The sequence below is a fragment of the Zosterops lateralis genome (genome assembly GCF_965231275.1).
Source record: "Zosterops lateralis genome assembly, chromosome: 14".
NCBI classification, from domain to species: Eukaryota; Metazoa; Chordata; class Aves; order Passeriformes; family Zosteropidae; genus Zosterops; species Zosterops lateralis.
In genome coordinates this window covers 11,452,993-11,476,845 of record NC_139774.1, presented here as the reverse complement: position 1 = coordinate 11,476,845, position 23,853 = coordinate 11,452,993, and the positions used below count along the sequence as shown (strand labels likewise).

Genomic DNA, 23,853 nt, shown 5'->3' with positions numbered 1-23,853 from the left:
CTTCACAGTTCCCCATGGACTAAAAGCAGCTGATTCTGGTACTGCTACTGATTATTACATTTGGTTCTTTATAAACTCCTGAAGTTACAGGTCTCCTCCTCTCCCAAACAGAACACAAAACTTGTAGAGTAGGAATACATTAAAAATACACTCTGGTAAGTCAGGATGCTTTGACGAAACCTGGAGGCTGAGCTGGAGCTGCAAACTCAACTGCACAATGATACCAACTGCAAAGCTTGGAGAATGACCCATCCATGTCTGGAGCTGGGCAGTGGCTATGGGACTTCACCAGCCTTAAGCCAAGACCTCCACACATGTTGCTGCCAGTACTTTGTGCCTTCTTCAGAAACATCAGCTCCTGCAAGTGTCCCAGGTCTCAGCTGGATTCCTGTGTGTGCCATGTGCCTGCATCACACAAGTCTTGAGGAAATCAGTCTGAACTTCTAAAGGCTGTTATTCTGAGGGAATTTGGACATTTTGGAACTCTACAATATTGTACATGTGAGGTCTTGGTAGTTATTAAAATCTTTTTCGCTACTAACAACCACCTCTGCAGTTGAATTTCCCAGCTTAAGGCCTACAATGCATTCCAGAAAAAAAAACCAAAAGCCCGGAAGCAGTAGGCGTAGCATAAAGCCTGATTTTCAAAGTTACATTTTCTAAGGCCCCTTTATCCAGTTCTGGCCTGTTTAAATGGACTTTCTGAAACCATAAGAATTGGCAAGACACAGCAGCAGAATTTGAGCCTTAGTAATAGGCTGAGCAAAAATTGTGTGTTGGGATGAAGGGAAGGAACCATCTCACTAGGAATGACAATGCTGAACTCTGTTCAGCTCACGCAAATGTATAAAGTCACACCATGTATATTTAATACACTAGCAAAATATTTATTTCATAATGATAAAACAGAAGTGAAGGATTTCTTTTTGGTGTGCACCAGTAATTGTAGTAAAAGAATAAGGGGATTAATGGACTCTTTATACATTTCAATGACAAAAATTCATAAAGGTTAGCATCAAATTCAACTGTTCTCCATTTACAAGCATAAAACTTACCATAATACCCCCCAAACACATATATAAAGAATTATAGTTTTAAAATCTATAAAAAGTAAAAAATATACAGTCAGAAGATCTAACTCTTATTCAAATCTTTAATATAAAATTGTAAACATTTATTTACACAAAGGAAATGTGTATAACAAAATTTTGAGCACCCTTTTCAATTGGATTGTGGTTTTTGGAAGGCAGTGGATGTTGCACAGTGACACTCTCACCTTGCCTGCCCAACCAAAACCGCAGTTTATAAATAAAGCCATGGGCGGCCGGCTGGGTTCAGTTCAGGGGAGATTGGTTTTATTGCTCTGAAGCTGCAGCAAATGGAAAGCCCGAGTGCAGACACAGACAGTGACACGTTACAGGGCACCAGGGCACAGCCCAGCCCTGCCCATGCACCCACATACATCAAAACCCTATTTCCATTTCCATTGAACTGTTCCAACCTTGTTCCAGTGGCACCGCGTTCCCAACGCTCCGACTGCATTCTGTGCACAGGGACCAAAGGCAGAGCCAGGGGCTCTTTGGATCCTGTTCACACATGGAGACCAATGGGCATTATAAGCCAGTTTGCCTAGAGTCACACTTAATTTTACTCCAACAGTACCATGAAAAGGCCCTGTCATTAAACCCAGATACCTTCCTGAACAAACCCTCTGGTCAAGCAGAGCAATATCCACCTTAGCTTCCAGAAACAGTGGAGGAAAGAGCACATCTGCATTTTCCTGGACATTTTGCTGGATTGCCTTTTTGGTAGTAATAATGCAAACAGCAGATGTTCTTTTCCTCCAATTAAGAAATCACAACTGGATGGATTGTATTTTGACTTATTCAGAACCAAGTCTGTGTGCAAAATCTACTGGAAAACAGAGCAGATTTCACCACAACCTAAACAGGGAGAAAGAGAAGCTGAATCCTACTACCCTGTTATTTCTGTCAAGTGTTTGTAAGGGGGAGAAAAAAACAGTGACATGGAAGGATGTCACTTGAAATTGAGGTCCCAAGCACCCCTGACAGGAAGGGAAGGCACACTGGTGCAAAGTTAACCTTTAAAATTAAAAATACAGCAAACACTCCTTCCCCTGCCGTTGCTAGTTTATATCTATACTCTTCTAATGACACTTACCTTGGACCAGTTTTTGGTTTAACTTAATAGTAAACCAAGCTCACTAGCTTTTTTATTAGATTGCCAGTATGAGAAAAGCCAGCATCAGTTATTTGCATCTCAACTACTTATTCTAGAAAATATCAGAAGTGTCAACAACCAAAGTCACCAACACCTTCGTCTTCCCATCCAAAGACAATCTTTATGTTATCTTTTCAAAAGCTCTACCAGGGATTAAGCCTGCTTCAGTGAAGTTTGATCCACTGTTCAAAGGTGGGATCCACTGATCAATGCACATCTTTCATCAACAGTTCAACATGATAAAACAGCAAATCTGATCAACAGAGCAGAATTCATCCACACTAGCTAAGTGTGCTGGACAAGCCATGTTCCATGCATATTTGGAAAGGGTTAAAGTATTAGTGTTAAAAAAGCAGTTTTCAAAAGTGCAAATTGTCTCATAAAGGAGCTGCAGATACAGTAAAATATTTTCCTTCTTTGAAACCAATGATATCTTTCACTTCCCTTCACCCCCTCCGGGAAAAAAAAACCCCTCTCTCACAATTCTGCAATGCAGAAAACTCCTGGAGAAGCCAGTCTTTGTTGAAGGAAATTGCTTTTAAATCACAATGCTGGGTTTGGGTAGGGAAGAGGTATTTGTGCATTTAAAACAAAAGCTTTCAACTATATTTTCATTTTAAAATAAACGTTAAGGCAAGGTGGTTTGTTGGTGGATAAAGGATTTTTTTGGTAGAGAGTAAGGACTTTGGAACATTGACTGTTCCCATTGTGGTTTTTGTCCTTTCTGGGACCAACACCAACATATGGATAAGAGGTCTCCTTGGGCTGAGCAGAAGAACAGCATCTGCTTCAAGGGATATTAAAAAAGTAAATCCACCAGTCCATAGAAAGATTATCAAACTTGTAAGCCAGTATTAAAAAAACCAAAGCATTTAAGGGGGAGACTTCCACACTGGAGCAACCCTGATACAAGTATTCTCCCAGGCTGCCTGTGCTATTATTGCTAATAAGGACTTTCCACCTCCCAGCCAAATTCTCCTTTCCTCATTTTTATCCTGAAGTGACAAAGTCTTGTGCTCATTGCTAACTTCGGGGGAGGAACTGATCTCAAAGGTTAGTTTTACTTTTTACAACAAAGAAAACTAGACGAGCTGTCATGAAGCAAAGCCTTCACTTAAATACAACTACCTTTGGAAATAAGTTATGAAGAAACAGGTGCAAAGTAAATGGCTTTACAATTCATGTTAAACCTACTATAGTTTAAAAGTTCTCCCATAAGAAATTCCCCCTTTAAACACAGCAAGGTACAAGCCAAGAACTGTGCCTCTCTACAACAGAGTGCAAACTGCAGCTTAAAAGACTACAACCTATGAAGATGACTATCTAGACTAACTGGCCAGGTTTTAATACTTTCTTTCATCTATTACCAGCATCTAGAAATATTTACTGTGAAATATCACTTGCTTACCGAGAGTACAGGCACATGCTTCAGTAATGGGGAAAAGAAACAATTCCAAATATTTTGCAAGCATACTCAGGTGCATACAGCCTCTTCTCAAACAAAAATCAGAAGTCTGATGGACAGTACTATAACAGCATGTCAAGCTATGAACAAATAATTATTGCAAGTAATAGCTGCAGACTAAGCTCTAAACACAATTTGTGCAACTATTTGCGTTCTTTCTGCACTATTTCTGTGGAATTTTTGTTTTTAAATAATTAAAATATTTAGTCTTAGAACACTGCAAGAGATTTCTGGAAGGCTGGCTAGGACACAGTATTTTTTGACCTGTTCAAGTGTGCAACTCCTCAGAGACCGCAGACAAAGCGCACTCCTCCTGCAGACCTGCTTGGTGCGCCGTGACCACGTGTCAACACTCATTGAGAAGCAGCTCCAGTCTTTTTCCCAACCATTTACCTCTAATGCCTGCAAGTCTCCTCAATGCCACAGGTTTTTTGGTCCAAGAGTTGTTTATATCTCATGAAATAATTAAAAAAAAGTAGAACCCACGCCCCCAGCCCCATTTTAATGAGTTCCTAACAATTCATCCAAATCGTTCATCCACTCCTCTGAAGTCCTGTTTTTCAGCAAAGAGTCTATCAGATCTGTGTCACCAGTTAAGTTCTGAAGTCCATTATTGCCCGACTGGCCGCTGTAGGCAAAAGGCAGCTCCTGGCTGGTCGTCCTCACAGAGTACCCTTGGCTACAGTGCAGGTTTCCTCTGTTGGGAATTTGCTGATTTGGGTTCTGGTTGAAAGCATTCAGGTCTGGAACAGTCTGGTTCATGCCAGGCAAGACTTGCTGTGAGGGTACCTGCTGCTGTGCGGGTGGGTTTGCCCGCGGCTGTGCTCCCAAAGAGGATGACAGCATCTGCCCAGACACGACCGCGTTCATCGAGGTCATGGGCCTGCTGCTGCTGAGGCTTACCTGAGGCATTCCCTGGGCAAACTGCTGGTTGGACATCTTTAGATGTGTTTGCTGCATGTGGAAAGAGGAGTTGGCAGTAAATGGTCCTAAGCCACTGTTTGCTTGTGTCTGGTTGTTAATATTAGGGATACCTTGGTGTTGCCAAGATGGATTTTGAGCCCCCATAGCAGCTGGGACTCTTGCCATCTGCGGCTTAGATAAGGTTGGATTCAGTGCACCTTTATTGTGCTGCTGAGAAATACTTGAGTTTGGTAAGGTGTTCTGCCCGTAGGCAGCAGGAACGGCAGCGCCCTGGCCCAAGCTGCCCTGTCTCTGCATCGGGGTCTGTCCATTGGCACTGGGAGTCGTGTGCTGGGGAACCATCTGGGTCATGGCTCCAGGGGCCAGGTTGTACAACCCCCCACGCTGCATGTTCTGCATGCTGGGGTACTGAGACACCCCCCGCTCCTGCTGGCTGGAGCCCGACTGCAGGGGAGCAACAGGAGCGTGTCCAGGTCCCATCTGAATCATGTTCTGGCTCTGAGGAAACATCCGTGGACTGCCGGAGCTGGACTGTCCTAAATTACTGACCCCGGGCATGGCTGAAGATGACCCTGAAACACAAAGAAATATTTTGCACATCAAATATTTCAGGTTCAACCAGAGCCAAACCAGGCTTGCAGGCACAATAACTCCGAAGAGAGGTGCAGCTACATTTGTATAAAATGACCTCTGCAAGCAACACACAGAGAGCAGAAGTTTAATTAAAGTGTGTCAACTGTTGCTCCAGTTAGCACCTCCACCTTGATCTCAAACATAGATATGCCAATGTCCTAAAAAAATCTGAATACCACTTCTAAGAGTTCAGCAACATTAATTTTAAAAAAATTATGACTTTAAAGGCAGGACTCTGATATTTCTTTGTGAACAAGGGTAAACACATACTTTGAAGTGCATGCACAATTTACTAAGCTGTTAAAAAATACTTCTTACTGCACACACACACACACACACACACACACACACACACACAGTCAGTCATTCCATGCATACACAAGGGTGCATCTCTTATCATACAACTGCATGGTTGCCAGTTCTGCATTTTCCCAATTCCAGGAATATCTTCTATTGATCTAATAAATATCTAATTCAGAAATTTTTGGTCAAGTATCTTTTGGATTTCCACAGTGAAGTATTCACTATGTTAATATGCAAGATGATTTGGAAAAATGTCTTCTCAGAAAACCAAATACAGTCCTTTGTTATTGCAAATCCTGAGTTTAAAATTTCTTCTTGTAGAAGAAACAGCCCCCTATTTGAAGGAAAAAAAGCAGAAAAGCTCTGTAAAGTATAGTGCATGTAACATCCCCCACAGTCCTTACAGTTGACCAGGGGAAACCTACCTACACTAACAATGTCTTTACTTTACAATCCAAAAGTAAGCTGCAGAATTTTTTCCTATTTTATGATAGCTGAGAAGTACTGGTTCTCCATTATTACTTATATTGTATTTGAATAAAAACAAAATTATCAAAAATAAATTCAAATAGAATTCAAATTATGTTGAATTATCAGCAAAGCTCATCATAAAAACATGAGTGTCGAGGGAATGGATGGGTAGGGGAAGAGTCTTCCTGTGACAATATTTACAGCAAAGAGACAGCACACATATCAGGATTTAAGGTGCAAAAAATAGTTACAATCATCATTACAATAAAAATTATTTTTAATAGTACTGATGTTCATTATAGCAAAACCTACACTATTTCTAACAGTTATTTGCCTATTTTTCTGTAGGAAAGTGGCAAGATAAAAAAATATTTCAGTGCAATATTTGAAGGATGCTACTGATCCCTGTGTTAGCACACAATCCTTTTGTATTGGCATCGGGTTTTTTCAGTTAAGTAACAAAACCCAGTTGTAGCTGCACTTGACACTGCACAGGCACAAACACTGTCAGGGTGAGGGTATTATATTTCCATTTGCATCCTCCCCCTTCAGTATTTATTTCTGCGGGAATATGGAGAGTAAGAAAACAGAACAAAGGGAAATTTTCTTGTATTCTAGGTTTATAAAAAAAAGACAAGTGGCTTCTTGATGCCATGTCAAGTAACAGCTTTTAAGGTAAAAAGATGAGCTTTTACTGCTTTCTAGTTTTTCCACATTTTTGAAGCTATTCCAGCTGAACAGTTACAACATCTTTTATTTATCAGAATTAATAACCCACAGACATACTAAGCAGCTTCTCACACAAAAAAAAAAACCCAAACAGGACACTTAACATGTAATGAAGAGAATTCAAACTGCATTCCCTTTTAAAGGTAGCAGGGATAAAAATGTTAAGAGACTTTTAAACTCATTCTAGAGATGAGAGAAATAATACACCACTTATTTTTCTTTAATGAGGGCCTGTGATAGATACAGGGAGTAGCGATGTCAGGCTTCAGAAAAAAACCTTCTGAATATTAATATATCAAAGACAGAGAGAATTTCCAACTTGCACAATGAAATAGAAGTATAAAAAAAGCCTGTAGAATAATGAAGGAACTTAAAAATTTTATTAATTTCCCAAACAACCTTAAGAATCAGAAGCTTAAGTTGTCCCAGATACCTGTGACCAGGGAAGCTGTTAATTTGCAACTGAATCAGAGTATAGGTCAAGAGCTTTTAAGGCAGAGTGACGTGCAATAAATTAATTAAAAGCTATCTAATATCCAAGAAATTTGAAGACACCTTGTTTTTCACTCCTGGTACTTCTGCTATTATTTCAATTGCCATGTTTACTCACCTGTGAACTGTCCAACCTGTTGCTGGTATGGATTCTGTGGCTGGTCCTGGTACTGGGGGGGAGGTCGCGTCAAGTGCCGCTGCAGCTGCTGCTCCTGCTGCTGCCGCTGTTTCTCCTAAGAAAGGCCCAATGCAAGACCATTTGAGAACAGATCCAGCTTTTTCCAAGGGCTATCCTGGATAAAAACATGCCATCTGCATACATCTATGCACAGCTGGTAATTAAAGGGGCTTCTGCAGCCCTACAGTCACTTCAGACTTTGTTCTCAAGGCTCAAATACATCAGTTTATTCTGATGAGTGACAAGACCTGGATTTGTGTGCACAATGTGCACCATAAGAGTTACTGCAGTGAATGTCTGAAGCCTTTCAAAGATTGAAAATCTAAGATGTTAGTCTCCTAATGAGTAACATAATCGACAGGCATTTTTAGCAATAGTCTAAAGACAAAAAAGAGGTACAGGTACAAAAAGGCCAAAAGTGAGCGTATTAAAAAAAACCCAAACATTTACTTTTGGGGTCTTTATTTCCAAAGCAATGTATTTTAGACCCTTCTTTAGAAATTAATAAAACTCCAAATCATAAATATTAAAAACTGAACATGTAAATATTTTCTAGTCCTTGTCTGCAAACATGGAAAGAAACACACAAATCCATATTCTCATTTATCACAGGTTTTCCTAGAAGATTATGGAAAACTGCAGAACTAAGTCCATAACAGAAGTCATACAAGTTTTTCAATCATTGTTTCAAACAACTTTCATAGCAATGCACTGATCAACTGAGACAAACCCTACTCATGACACAAAATAACTGTGCCTCTTTAAAACAAAGCAGATTCAACCCATACCTATTTTATGATCAAACCATCTGTAAAATAAAGCAAGAAATTTTTCTATTAGGAAACTTCGGGGGAAAATTAAATTTAAAGTCTTGAAGGGAATGTAGATGTAGTGACAGTAGATACAATATGAAATATATCAGGCACAGCATTTCTGTGTCTCCTTTCTCAGACACCTTCAGCCAAGACAGAAATTCTGACATAACCAAGTAGTGATACAATGCACAACTGCCTACTTAACCAAAAGTTACATAGAGCACAGCAGGGGACAGAAATTCCCTCCCAAGAGTATTGGGGTGAAGACACAAGCCAGAAGCCTTCACAGGGAGACTGGTGCAATGTAACAAACAGCAGATACACATCGCTACCACCCTTCCCAAATGTCTCCCAGCTGCGAAGCTGTTAAGACATGCACAGGAATGATGAGGGCAGGCTGCTTGACAGAGGACCTGCTGCTTGCAGGACCAGTCAGACCTGAAAGAGGCTGACCACAGATGCCATAGCTCTGAGAGAAACCAAGAACTGCAGATCTTGGCTTGGGAAAAAAAAAAAAGCAGAATGCCAAGTGAAAAGACAAATTTATAGAGGCAGGGAATGGCACTGCAGCTACCTGAAAGTATAAGTCTTCTGCAAAGTAGACATCAGCAGATTCAGGTATCTTTTTGTAAAACTGCATCTAGTTTCAGGTGTATCCAAAGAAATAAATATCAAATCAGAATGCTAAACATGACCTAGCTTGACTAAGCAGCACAAGGCCAATAAATGTGGCAAATGCAGTATCTAAAGCTGTTCAGCTCCAAGGCAAACCCACTCCTTATTTGGGACCAGAGTCTCAGCATCACTATAGAAAAATGGAAATTACAGAAGATACTTGTAGTTACCACAACTAGGACATGAATGAAGTATTTTCATAATACTGATATTTACTGCAGCAACAAGTGCTGGCAAAGCAAAAGCAAACAGATAGGAAAAAAATATTTCAATGCTGTGTTTGAGATAGGCTACTTATCACCTCCCTACTGTTCAGAGAGATCTGACACCTGTTAGGTCCATTATTTTCCTAAGGAAACCCACTGGGCCACAGCTCTAAGAGCTCCAACAAAGCTGTAATAATCACCATCCACTAGACATGCAAAAGCACAAGCAGGAGGTCACACCCCATATTTCCTTTCTTCCCACCAGCTCTCAAAGAACACCTGTTTGTTAACATTTTGGAGAGTAATGACTACTCATCTTTGACATTTGATATTAACATACAAGTCACCAAAGACTGATTGATTTATTAAAAGGTATTCTAAGCTTACAGATCACATAACTCATAGAGATGTGATTTTATTGATGATTTGGGCATTTTCTTTCAGTCTTTAATAATATAATTCCTCCATGGTATTCCCTTAGTCCAAATTGTTTTAACCCAAATATCAAAAACATATCTTTACCAACACTTTACTCATACACTGCCAACCACATTACTATGTTTTGTCTACACTGGCTCCAGAACTGAGGGGAGTTTTTATGTCACCTTTATTGAGGCCTCGATTTTATCAGGATGTCTCCAGGTGATAAAAGCGTCATTGGCTAGGACAGCCATAGCTCCACAATCCTGCATACTCTACAACCTTCCCCACAAAATGGGCTTTCATACATTTTCAGTTCAGAGCAGACTGTATAATTTCCTTCTTTCTTAAAGCTTCTGATGGGCAGCTGATTCGGGGAGACCTTAGAGCACTTTTCAGTACCTAAAGGGGGCTTACAAGAAGGCTGCAGAGGGAAGGTGTCTCAAATGGGCATAAAGTGATAGAGCAAGGAGGAATCCAAGACATCCATCTGAAGGAGGTTAGGTTCAGATTAAATAGTAGGAAGAAATTATTTACTGTGAATGTAGTGAGGCATTGGAACAGGTTGCCCAGAGAAGCTGTGGCTGCCCCATCCCTGGATATGTTTCTAGGCCAGGCTGGATGGAGCTCGGAGCAACCTGGTCTAGTGGAAAGTGTCCCTACCCATGGCAGAGGAGTTGGAACGGAAGTGATTTTTAAGGTCCTTCCCACCCAAACTATTCTCTGATTCTAAAACATCAAATGCTATTTCATGCACCAAAGCAAAGCAGAACAAATTTAAAAAAGCAGATAGCTGGCCCCTCTCACCTGTTCTGCCAGCAAATGCTGCTGCCTCTGTTCCATTAGGAATTGCTGCTTCTGTTGTTCCATGAGCAGGTGCTTTTGTTGCTGCTCTCTCTGCTTCTGCTGGTCCATCAGCATTTGGTGTTGCTTCATCACTGCTGCTTGCTGCTGATAAGCTGAGTTGCTGTGGTTACCTGCCATGGAGACATTTGGAGCCTGGGCACCCACACCAGGGCCTGGGACAGAAACAGGAACACGAGGAACAGCAGGGGCAGGGTTCTGATCCTGCAGAACGTAGGAAAAGTGACAAAAGTTACAGAAATGCAGTGACTTCTTCACCTGTGAAGCTTCTTATGGAAGTTCAGCTAATTAAAGACAGTCAAACACCCATCTATAGAGAGACAGACACAGAACTGCCACTTTGGAGTCAGGATCAGAAGCTCCACAACATTTAGGAATAGAGGCTTTAACTTCAGTCTCAAAGTACTTTCCAATTTCCAGCTCAAACAGGTGAGTATAGCTCTGTGTGGTTTTTTTTCAGGCAGTTACAAATTACACTTCAAACACCCCAGCTTCAGTATACTTTGGTAGCAGTTTTTAAAACACTACATTTTATTTTTCTGTTGTACAAAACATTTATTTAAATCCTGCCTCTTCTGTCAATGTTTCATTCTGCAAGTGTTTATGTCTCCCACCCTAAATTTGCCTTTTTTTTTTAATATCAGAGAATTTACTACTTGCAGGTGAAAGGGAGAAGGCTTCCACTGGTCAAAATGGGTCTTAAAGTATTTTTCCAGCAATCCAACCATCACCATACACCATAGACAAAAATACTACTAGGTATAAGTCTGATATTATTAGTTTTTCCTAATTCTGCATTTTTTGGCCTCTTTTTTTTTCAGACTGGAACTTGGGATAAGCAAAAATAAACTGGAACACTTATCATTCAAGATTTGATACTGCCCTCTCAGTACCAGAAAATCCCTTTGAAATTTGACAGTTTTCATCATTTTAAAGCACAGTTCAGCCTCATCTGTAATTACATGAACAAACGTTATGTTCAAGTTAAGCATTCAGCTAATGGGTTTGGCTGCTGGTTCTCACTTTGCAGTTTCATAAGAAATCATGAGCCAAATATAAGGAATGCTGTGCTAAGTTGTTCTGTGTGCAAGCTTTTGAGAAATCTTCCCAAAGCTTTCATCAGTATTTCTTTAGTTCAGTGCAAGTGTGGCAGTGCAGATGCAAGGTCACCTTTGTGGTTTTCAGTGAGGGGGAGATGTGACACACACAATTGTCTCTACCCTTCTTCTTCCATCAAAATGCTGTTAGACTGTTACTTCTGCCAGCTTTCAAAGAGATTTTTTTTTATGAAACACACATTGATCTCAAATTTCTACTTGTACACCAGTGTGGTCTTTATCGCAGACTAATCAGAGCTTTTTCACAGGTTTTCTGTTTTGTTGAGGGAACATATGACTAGAGTTGGATCTCAATCAGCTTTTGCTGGAGAAACTTAAATCCTTGCAACAAATACCTTTTTTTTCAACAAGCCCTCTTTTATGTGCATTGCAGGTACATGTTACAGAATCCCAATGAGTCTATACCTCCATCCACTACAGAATTTTTCACCTGCAACACACCTGTAGTAACAGTTCTATACAAGACAAAGGAGCACCATCTGGAATTTTCTGTTACAAGAAAACCTGAAGCATATCCTTCAAGCAAACAAACACTACCATTATTCGTTCTTAATGATATATTTCTCTCCTATGCCATACTTCCCTAATGCCCAGAGACTCAACCAATAAAAATCCATAGAACTGAAAGGCTTCATGGAACACCCAAGAAATCAGGAATGCAGTCCCCCTAAAAGGAGATCTTTTAATAGTAAGCCAACTCTGACACAAGTAGGGACTAAAAACAAGGTAAAGAAATCAAAGCTTCTTTGAGAACACTGTGTAACACTACAGTTTTATATGAGTTATTTTAGTCAAAAGTTTACAAAGCATCTATTTATCTTTGTAAGTAGAAGCTTCTGTGAAGCACGACATAATTTGTTGCCCACAAAGTATATTAAGCTGGAAATCACATGTTACATGACCTAGAACCCAGTATTAAAAACTACCCCCAGTGGAAAAAAGACCTCGTGATTCTTGTCTAAGATTCTTGTATATAGGATTTTTTTCTGTGAAATCAATGAAAACATTTGAAAGTATACCAAGGAATCTGCACTCCAGCATTACCTACCCAACAACCTTAAATCTACTACTGAGCAAAGGTAATTCAGGACATTCACCTGACCATGTGGCAGTCGGTAGGAAATGTTTCCAGTCTTGGGTTTCAACAGGATCATCCCATTTTGGTCGTCACCTACGTGGGACAGTGGTGGCTGCTGGCGCTGCTGGATGTATGCCAGCATGGGAGCCTTGTTCTGCCCAGGCACTGCCACCCCCTGCTCACACTCTGCTTTGTAATGGGAAAGAGGTTTGGTGTTCCCGTAGTCCAGCATGGAGCCTTGACTATTCACAGGGTTCTGGTTCAAGCTGTTTTGCTGATGACCCAAAATGTTCACGTGATAATTGCCTCCAGCTCTCGGTGAGCTTTTATTTCCCAAATTAGGCATCATGAGTTTCTGATTGTTGAAGTCTGGCTGATAAACTGATGGGCTAGTAGGATTTTCCATGGTGTATGGGACAGCCAGTGGACTATGGGAAGTCCCAGACTGTTGCCACGTTGACATTTGATTTGTTTGGTGGACTTGTGAAGCTTGTTGCTGGTTCTGCAACATCTGATCTCTCTTCTGCTTGGCAGCAATCTGCTGAAGTTGATGAGCAGAAGACATTTCTTTGGCACCTCCTGCACACTTCCCAGGTAACAACACGGGCCTCTGGACGTTCTGAGAGTGGTTTGATGCCTGCATCATGGGCTGATTAGGATTTTCAGTCATTGACTGACTGGAAGGCTGGAACATAGCCTGAGAACTACCAACCGTTGTAGAAGCGGCACTTACAGGTACAGAAGCAGCACCAATAAATGCTGAACCTGAAGAAGTGGATCTAACCTGGGGAGATCCCAGCTGCTCTTGTTCAAAGGGTGCTGGGGAAAACTCAGTCTTTATGTTAATATCTTGTGGCAATGGTGTCTGTGCAGCTGAATTTGAAGAATCTGCATCTTTTTTGTCTTCAAAGTCGTCATTAAAGAGATCCTTCATGTCTTCATCGGGCACGGATCTATTGAGCTCTTCAATAAGTTCCTTCCATTCTTGCTCATTTAGATTAAGATCAGGCATCAGGTTATTCTGAGATATAGAACCCCCTGCTACAGGATTCATACAGGGAAGCTCATCTACAGGCTCCTGCTTCAGCTCTTTGTTCAAACTCAGAGGAAATGAATCATCAGCATCACCACCTCCATTCATCTGCAGGCTGGAATCTGGAAGACACTTCTTGCTGATGCCATCGAGCCCCATTGGATGTTTCCCATTAAGTTGTAAGGTATCACCAGTACCAGATTTCTTGTCAAGATGATGGAGTGGAGACACAGGGGGCATTCCATTGGAAGAACCACTGACTCCCAGACCATCCTCACGACGCAGTTTCTTGGACACAGAAAACACATCACCGTAACCATTTTGCTGGTCTCCATTCTGAGGGGAAGCAGCACTATCAAGCTTTCTTTTCACAGTCTCATGGAGCTGCTGAATAAGAAAAGGAATATTTTAGTTACGTAGTTCTGTGCTACATAGATATGGATTTTTATTTCTTACCAGAACATTGTCTTGCTCTGAATAAAACATTTCAGAAAAAAAAAAATCAAAGATTACATCTTTGTTTTGGTAACATTCTGTTTTACAAGTCGGCACATGAGATGACTTCCTCACTATAATCTCTTAGGGTAACTTTTCAAAAAACATGTACTACTTCAAACAGAGGCCCCCTCCTTCAGACAAAACTAAAAGCCACCATAGACTCTGACAACAACAAAAAGTTGAAAGTGAACTGGAATATGTTATGATTTTTCCTATTCAAAATGAGAAAAACAATGAAGAATGTTAAGAATCAAATTTCAGATGAGAATAAAAACCTGTGTTTTATTTGACCTATGTACACACATAGTATAATTATTCCTGAGAACAACTGAGAAAATGAGACTGTTTCATAAAAATCTCACATTTACATATAAAGCAGTCTCACATTTAAATATTTAGAAAAAAAAAAGTAATTCTTTTGTGATAATAACTTTCAGAGAAGAACTATGTGCATAAATTTCGTACACAATCACACTTTTGGCACTGAAGCAAAACCAATTTGTCACTTAGCGACCGCTGCTTCACACTTGTGGAAAATGCAATTCAGAGTTCAGCCAGTTCTATCACTGAGCAGAGCAAATTCATTCCTCTCCTCCTTTCTCCTGAAGTATTTTCCAGCTGCTGTGACCACCAGAGCCCCAAGCAGCTCCAGAGCTGGCCTCTCACGGATGGTGAAGGCACAGATTCTCTTTCTCGTGGTGCCACCTAGAAGCGACCAGCGGCTACAGCAGCAGCTTCACAGCCAGAGCCTGAGAGCCTTTGTTCAATTTCTCCTTCCTGCCAGCATTCTTGCAAATATAAAGTTCTTTCTATTGACCTCAAAAGCATCTGAAAACAGAATTCCTGCACACATCAAAGGTGACTATAAATTTTTCCTTCCCTCGGGTGCATTCTGTACAAAAATCTGAGCTTTGCTGGTGCTCGAACACTCCACCAAAGCAGACAAACCTGCAGGGCAGAGACGCTGCTCCAACAGTGAGGGGAGTTTGAAGAGGGAACTGCCCTCAGCTCCCGCCCTGGGTGAGACACCCTGGCACATCTCAGCAGGACACTGAACAGGAATCCCCACCAAGAGCCACCCACCTGAGGTGTGGGCCAACAACAGCCCTCTCAGATGGCAGGAAAGCAGCTCATTAAACAAACCTCAAGACAAGGATGGTTCTTTTCATATTACCTGCAGTCTTCACAGGGCAGCCCACTAACCCCTGGGGAAAACTCTCATCCAAGGAAAAAACGGGAAACCTCAAGATCTCAGCATTCAAGCAAAAGGCTCTATGTAGGGCCAGCATAATGTTACACACCTGCCTGAGCAACAGCATTCTTTGATTTACAGACAGAAGGACTGGTTCACAGTTAATTGTTTCTATTTTTTTTTTTAACCGTCTACAGTGAGCTGATCTTTGGGGGGAAAGAAACTCCAGATTAAACCATCTGTTTAATTCCTGCACAGGTAACAGCAAAAAAACCCCACTATTTGTTTAATGCTTGTATAGGCAACAGCAAAGCCTTATTTTTATCTGTGAGACAGACTCCAGCTTCCCTGGAGACTATGATCTTCTCGATGGCACATGGAAATAGCAGCAGAGTAGCAAGATCAGCAGAAGACTGAGTAGGATGAGGTGTATGTTTGGAGAGGAGGCTGGAACTTGAAATCTCTTAATTTGAACATCAGGTCTTCAGCTTGGAGTAGCAGTTCTCTAGTGATTTTTTTCAAATACCAACTTGAAATAAAAACGGAAATTTACTTTTTTGTAAAAAGGCAAAACGACAGAGAGCAAAAAAGCTCAACTCCATCCCAAATTGGGCTTTCAGTGTTTCCCATTGTTTACTTCATACTCCCACCAGGAAAACTGAAGCTCAAGGTGGATGAGTAACTTGCCCAAGGTTATATGATGACTCAAATTACTCAAAGTTTGGGAATGGGTCCTCCTTAATTCTAAATACTTAGGGAAAAAACCCATCCCCTGAAAACTTACATCAAAATAATAACTTTGTTTTGTGAGCTACCCTCACTGCAGTCTAGAAAAAGATACAGACCTCTAATATCCAGCACAGGAACTCTCATATCTCTATGGGTTTTAACAGTCATAACACTCAGATATCTGATCCTTGGAGACATTTTGACTGTAAGTTGCTCGAGACAAAATCCTCCTTTCACCTAAAACTCTACTGCTTTGGCAAAAAAGGGGGAGATTAAGTTCCTCCCCAGTTTGTCTGTGTCTATCCAAATAATCTGATCTGAGGGGGAAAATAACAGGCTGCATGTGAGATACAAGTCAGACTGCAAGCTATCTACATATCAAGCTGCTCCAACAGAGTCTCAAGGCAAGAAAAACCTGTTCTCTTCTGCCAAAACTCAGGAAAAAAACCCAACCAATACATGGTAGTTGTCAAGGTAGGTACTTCACATACGAAGTAAAGCATATCTTGCTACTCACTATGAAAACCCCTTCAGCTTTAATTTTCTTGTTCATTACCATCCTGTAAGGTACAGTGTTCCTCCAGTGCACTATCCATGGTTTCCTCAGCAGAATCAATCCATTTCATTTGTAACACTGAGTCAATCATTTCCACTGTCACAAGATCAGACACAGAAATGTCTTTGCATTTTCTCAGCCTATTCAGTTTTCCAACAAAAGATGAACTTCTGAGATCACTGCTATCTAGCTATGCCTAAAAATATTACCCCAAAAGCATTTATCTGAAGTATTTTTACCAATACAGGAACAGTGCAAGGCAGGGGATATGAACTGGCCTCGATCCTTTGGCCCAGGACAGGACAGACAGTTTGTCAATGAGCCACTTAGAGGCCACAGGCTGCAATTCCTCCACGTCACATCACCTGAGCTGCATTTTATTCACATGAGCAGAACACACAGCCCTCAACGTGCTCATAAACACTTCCTTGGCAGGAGCACACGTGCCCAACTGTGCATTCCTCATGCACAGAACATGAGCTGACAAAACCCAGGTGCCATCCATGACAACAAATGTGTCCAATGCACCTTTGGTCATGTAACTTACACACTGACAAGGACACAGGCCTGCAATGCCAGGGATGGATGCGTGCCCAGGCAAATAATAAAGCTTCCAGCAGAAAACAGAGAGCACACAGAGCATTTTGAGATATTCAATCTGTATCTTAAACCCACCAGTTTTACCACAATGATGCTCAGCCCTACTGTGGTCTCACTGCAAGGGCAAACTGACTGACTTCATAAAAGCTGTTCAAAAACTGCTACAGAAACCAGAAAAGCTTGAAAACCCAATCTATTGCTTGTCTGTTAGCACTGGCAGAGTTCAAAACTTCAGAGGCCAGAGCAGTGCCTTCTTACTGCCTTGGTGGGAAGGGGCATGAATCACTGGTCAAAAAAGTGGTACAAAGTTGCTCTGATTGGTTTTGTTGGTTTTTTTGTTCAGGTTTTTTTGTTTGTTGGCTATTTTGGTGTGGACTTAATACCTGAAACCAGATTTAGACAATTATCTGAAACCAATGGCATTTCAATGGGTTAGAATTTAACAGGCATGAAAGTTTCTTCTTTCATGAAAACAAGAAACCCTTTACCATTCAGAACAGCTAAACTGAGTCAGCTAAAGTCCTTTTGCAAAAATCCAGTACTTTGCTATACTTTGAGTCCTGTAACTGAAGACGGTAAATACATATACATATATAAAAAAATACAAATTGTATGCAGGTTTCATTAAAAGAAAATAAATAAATAAACACCACCTTGTGAACATGGCAAAAGAGAAACTTCTTCTTAAAAATCTGGTATTTATACTGTGCCTCTTAGGCCCTGTATAATGTTCTTATTTAGTTTTTTTTAAGCATCTGTTACATGGACTTAAATATTCTTACAGGATTCATTAGAGCTTTAATTTTTAGTATTTTATTTACCATTTTGATATCAGAATTAAGTCTACAAGGATTTGTCCTGACATACCAGCAAGAGAAACATGATGCTGGACATTTTCAAAGAAGAAATGCTGTATTAGACTATAAGCATAATAAAAAACTAGCTCAAATATGGCTCCTAGCATTCTCACCTAGAAGGGGAAACCAAATCAGAATACATCCATTTTTCTGCCATGGAAGTGGCAGTACTGCAGCACAGATGTACCATGTACCAGAGTTCACAGTAGGTGCTCTATAGACACTGATTCTCCTCTCCTGCCTCTCCAAGGACAGGAGCAACAAAGATGGTAACTCCTAAAGCTGGAATAACAATGCAAGTATCAGACATTGTAGTGCATGAATTCTGGATAGAAAACATAACATTTTGACTACACACCATAGTAAAAACTCCCCCTTTACTGTGGATCCACCCTCAGCTTCCAAAGTTGCATTCCCAATGTGTTTCTGCATTCCACTGTGCTGTCAGAACCAAACTGCAGGACTCATTTTAATTTTTACTTTAATTCCAGCAGACTTTTGTATTTGGGTGACTGCCTGCTGGAGTGAAGAAGGGCTGTGGATAGGCATGTCTATAAATATCCCAAGCCTGCATAAGTCACAAGGGGCAGCTTCTGCTACAGGAATTGTTCTGCTGAATCAAAAAAACTCCTGTGCCTTCAGCTGCAATGCCGGATCCTCCACCTCCCTTGAACTTAAACAGCAGCAGCTCAGTCACTCCCAGATCCTTACAACTTAGGAAGCATCACTGCATATCTAACTGATCTGGTAAGGGAAATGTTTCAAACATAAAACAATACCTCACAGAGAATTAAAAGGAGACAAAGAAAAACCTGTCTGAGTTGTTGGGCAACAAACTATCAGACTTGTCAGCAAAAACAAACAATGGTGGCAAGACTACACTGCACCATAGCTATATATAAATAACATGTAAATAGTTTGCTATTTTTGTGGTAAAAACATAATTTCACAATTTAACACCCTTAAACCACAGCCTACACAAAAATGAGGTCTTCTGAACTGTTAAGAGTACCAGTTAGAGGAATGTCATTAACACTTATCAGTGCACTGTGGGCAATCTATTCCCTTTAATTTATTACTTCAGGTCTTTCAACCAAGAAACACTGCATTGCTCTTCTTGGACTTAAATTTCATTTGAAACTCTTTACTTGGTGCCTTTGCTTAATTTAGTATTTAACCAATATTAATGCAAAACATCTATCACTCCCAAATAAATGCTGCTCTTCAGCTTTAACACAAAGCATTCTCAAGACAGGCCACTGACTAGACCTTCTGTGCTCATTCCAGAAATACTGTTTGTGGTTTTGTGGCAGTCCTAGACAAAGCAAGCTCTCTGCACAACAACTGCTCTCAGGTGGGGAAAAAACCCAGTAAAAACAGGGAGCAGTTCTCCTTCCAAGACACCACATCATAAAACAAGGAGTGGAGATGAAAATCCAGATCTTGCCATTCTCCCCATTGACACATCAATGAAACACCTTCTGTTCAGCTCAGCCATACACGGCCTTATAGCCTATCACAGAAATGTAAGGAAGCCAACTCTTCTCTTGCAGAGAATTTAAACAGCATTATTCCATAAACTTTCATGTATCAGAACCTGGCAGAGAAAAAAATGTTCTAGGAAAGAAGCCCCATCTCTTCCCAACTTCCCTGTTTCTCAAAAATGTAAGATTAACACAGCAAACACATTATCCAAACATTGAGCATCTTCTACTTTGAACACAGCCTTAATAATGTCATGTTAAACAACATAAATGGGAAGTAGATGCCAACATTTGGATTTCCCATCAAATAATGGTCTGGAAGTTTTTTAGAAGTAGGAAGCTAGAAGGTTTTTCAACATTTTCCTCAAATGAAGGACAGGCCTACATGATGCATAAATAATCTAAGGTATTTCTGTATCAATACTGTATTCTCTCAGTTTCTGTAGCTTAAATTTTACAGCTGCTTAGTAGGAAAACAAGGAAGAATCTACCACTCAGTTCTGCCTGTAAGCAAGATCCATCCAACTTCAGGATCTAAATCAGAGAAAAGACTAATGAAAGAGAAAATATCTGATTTTGTCCACGTGACAAATCACACAGACACTAAGGAGGAAGTGCTGGTGCCACCCAGTTCCCTGTGACCACTGTGCACTTACAGAAGATGCTCTGCAGGACAGCACCTGGCAGTGCCCACACCATCCACACCTGGGGCAATGCAGCTTCATTCCTACTACTACAAGACCTCACAAAAGCCTTCACCTTTATATGAACTGCTCTCTCCTTCAGGGACAAAAATAAATAGCTCATTAACGGTCAACATAAAGTACTAATTTTCCAAGAGCAGATTCATATGCAGCTTCACAGAAAAATCTGGATTGCTACAGCAGCAACAGCTGATATAATGCATGTTGCACTGAGCTAGCAGCATTCTTTGGAAAGGAATGTGCCCAGGATGTTTTAAAAGATAATTCTGGTTTTCATCCAAACTTTATTGAACACTGGAAATCAACCCCACATCCTTCCCACTCAAAGCACATGCTTGGTCTTGATAATGGCAACATGATGGGTAGAGGTAAAATACCATTCCTAGGGACTTTCTGGGCCAGAGGAATTAAATTAGCAGCAGAGGTGTTGTTGTTGTTGTGTTTTCTCCCAGGACTTGAATTACTAAGCAAACCAACTTTATACCCCAGTAAGGAGGTGATGAATCAGCAGCTGCAATTAAGCTGACAGTCATGGATCCTAGGAAGGAAACAGCAGGGCAGCCTGAGGAAGAGTCATTCATACACTAAAACCCTCTTCTGTTGTGTAAATTGGCCACTGGCAGCAGCTTCCTGTACAAGGGCTTCCCCAGATGTGCAGGGCACTTCAGAACCTGCTGCTGTTGAGAGCCCTCATTATAATGGATGCTAATTAGATCAAATCCACATCCAAAGTGATTTAAGAGAAACAACACCGATGAATTGGAGACATCTTTCTTTTAGAAGATCAATATGAAGTCGTGTGGTGGCAGTTTAAGCAACGGGATTTGACATGCTAAAGAGCCCTGGATGTAATGAAAATACACATTATTAAGGGGTAGAGCCCCATATGCAAAACACCCGAGAGCCCAGCAGGAAATAAACAGAACCCCCACCAAGTTTTCAGATAATAAAACCCAAGTTTGAGTAATTTTTGTTTCGACACAAGTTTACATTCAAGGTCAGTCTGCTGAACAACAGCTAAACTATAAAGTTGTGTAGAATCAGTGTCAGGAATGCACAAGGTTTCCTCTCTTCCTCAAGTACCCTTCTGTAGCAGCCCTCTGAAGTGCTCTAACTGTGTCACAAGGACCTCAGTCTTCTCAACAGCCAGCAATCATCGAGTCTCATAGGTATATTAGCAAGAACAGACACAATTCAGTTAAGTAACACTTTCAGTTCATCTTGTAAATACTACAAACTGCAGCCAGGCTGCCTAGCGCTGGTCACAGTAAAGATGACATGGATAAACCCTGTGTTTCAGTATTTCAAATTATGTCCTGGACACTCAAGTATACAATAAGCTCTATCGTGATTCTATTTTAAAAACAGTAAATGAGGTCCAAGACAAGAGAGAAGTATATCCTCCTTCCTTTCTAACTCAATCAAATACACAAAGCACCCTAAAAACACGATTTATTCCATATATCAACCTGGAAATATCTTAGTTTAATCCAGTGTCCCCTTTTAAAGACACTCAGAGCAGTACTGAATCATTTTCATGCAGGCCACCATTTAAAAATACCTGGTTTTAAGGCAGACAGGTATTAGGACAGGCAGCCCTTAAGAGGTTATCCTACTAACCTACATTACTGACACATTAGCACAGAGCAGTATATTTAAAGGGCCCAGAATAAGTTAAGCAATTGCAATCTTGATATACAAACAGGGCTATGTGAATATGTCCTGACAACCAGAAATGCTAGAGAAGCCAGAGAAACATTAAGATTTTGAGCTAAGCCAGTTTTTAATGGGTGGAGTGGGATTCTCATACTGCTCACACCCACTAGAGTGAGTGGCAAACAAGCAGCTGCCTTTCCACTGAAATTCTTTCCAATATATACCAAAATTAAGACACATTGTCTTACAGCTCCCCCCCCAGTAATAAGTGTATCCTTATCAAACGACTCCACAAAACCCTGACATCTCAAATTAAAGACACGAGCAAACAAAAATCCAAAGGCACCGCGGTATTAGTGCCCCCTGACAGTTTCTGCAGGGGCATTTTAGGTGAATTAGCCAGAAATATGATTCACAAAATACTCTGAATGATTTAAGCATCACAGAAATCCTGCCACTACCCGCAGTTTTTATACACTTCCAGCGTGCACAGGTGACGAGCAAAAACAAAACAGCCCTTTATCGGCTGTGAAGTTGTATCACAGCAGACGGGGTACTGTGCAAAGAGCCCCAACCCCAGCCCTGGTCCCGCAGGCCACCACACCAACCGCGAGAGTTGTTTTCCTTCCCCCGTCCAGCCCCAGACGAGAGGTCCCGGTGCCGCCGGGCACCCCCGCCGGTCCCTTCCCTTCCCTCCCCGGCCCCAGCACCGGCCCCGGGCGGCGCTTACCGCGATCAGGGCGCTGCTGCGGCCGTGCTGCTGCTCTCCGCTCGCCGTCTCGCCGTCCAGCCCGTTGGCTCCGCTCCTCTCGGCGCTCCCCGCGGCGGCGGCGGGCGGAGGGGGCGCGGGCGGCGGCGGCGCCGGGGGCGGCTGCCGGTGTTTGCCGGCCCGCTTGGCCTTGGCCTGCAGGCAGCGCTGGTGCAGGGCGAAGGTTTGCTGGCGCTCCAGCTCCAGGCGCTCCGGGGACACGGCCTGGTAGCGGGACTCGCAGGCGCTGTGGTGCCGCCGGCAGAGCTCGATGCGCCGGCGGAGCCGCTCCATCACCGCGCTGTGCCGCGGCACCACGAACTCCGCCATGGGGCAGGGGGGCAGCACCATGGGCCGGGCGGCGAAGGGGCGGCCGCCGCCGCTCACCGGCTGCTCGCTCCGGAGCCCGCCATGGCGAGGCCTCCGCCGCCCCTCCCGCCGGCCTTACCTGCGCTCCCCGCCCGCCGGGATCGCCCCGGCTCTTCCCCCCGCCCGGCCCGGCGCCCGCTCTTCTCCCCCCCGCCCCACTTCCTCCTTCTGCCCCGAGCCCGGCGCCGCTCCGCTGCCCCGCTCTCCCTCAGCCCTGCCCGCCCCGCGGGGCCCGGCGGAACCTGCCGCGCTCCCCCCGCCGCCGCCCTCAGGCGCGGGCCGGCCCGGACCCCCGGCCCCCCATTGTTGTCCGCGCCGCCGCCATCTTGAAATTGTTTTTCCCCTCCAGAGCCGAGTTGAGAATAAATGGGCGGAGCTTCCTGGGTGGGGGGTACGTCACGGCGCGCGGCGCGTCACGAGCCGTGACCGACACCCCTCCCAGCCAATAGGCGGGCGCGGAGGCGCGAATTAACAGCGGAGGCGAGTTGGAGGCGGTGCTCGGCGCGGTTTAAAGGAACAGGTAGGGAGGGGCGGGGCGAGCGCGGTCCAGCCAACCAGAGGAGGCGGTAGGCGGAGCTTCAGGTGATTGACAGGGAGGGCTGGCAGCAGGAGAGCCCCGGCGCGGCTCGGCCCCGCAGGACCGTGAGCTTACCTGGCCAAAAACTGCAAGAGAGGCACGGCTGACCTCACCTTGAACCTGCTGAAGATTGATCCAGCTTTGCTAATTAGACAAAGAAAGCCAAACAGATTTAAGTTTCTTTATTGATTAGTTTTTACATTTTTTTTTTTCAAGTTGCTTCTACAAGTACCTGTTT

The 23,853-nt window shown here is 42.5% G+C and overlaps 1 protein-coding gene across 1 annotated transcript; it reads right to left on the bottom strand.

Annotated features, from left to right (window-relative positions):
- Positions 1 to 884: 884 nt before the first annotated feature.
- MAML1 (mastermind like transcriptional coactivator 1) lies at positions 885 to 23,024 on the bottom strand. The gene is made up of 5 exons (XM_083871802.1): positions 22,652 to 23,024; positions 12,632 to 14,032; positions 10,360 to 10,620; positions 7,377 to 7,491; positions 885 to 5,202 (listed from the first exon to the last, which is right to left on the bottom strand). Exons 1-5 carry the CDS (start codon positions 23,018 to 23,020, stop codon positions 4,208 to 4,210), a joined length of 3,141 nt encoding a protein of 1,046 aa, XP_083727928.1. The 5' UTR covers positions 23,021 to 23,024; the 3' UTR covers positions 885 to 4,207.
- Between the last annotated feature and the right edge of the window lie 829 nt (positions 23,025 to 23,853).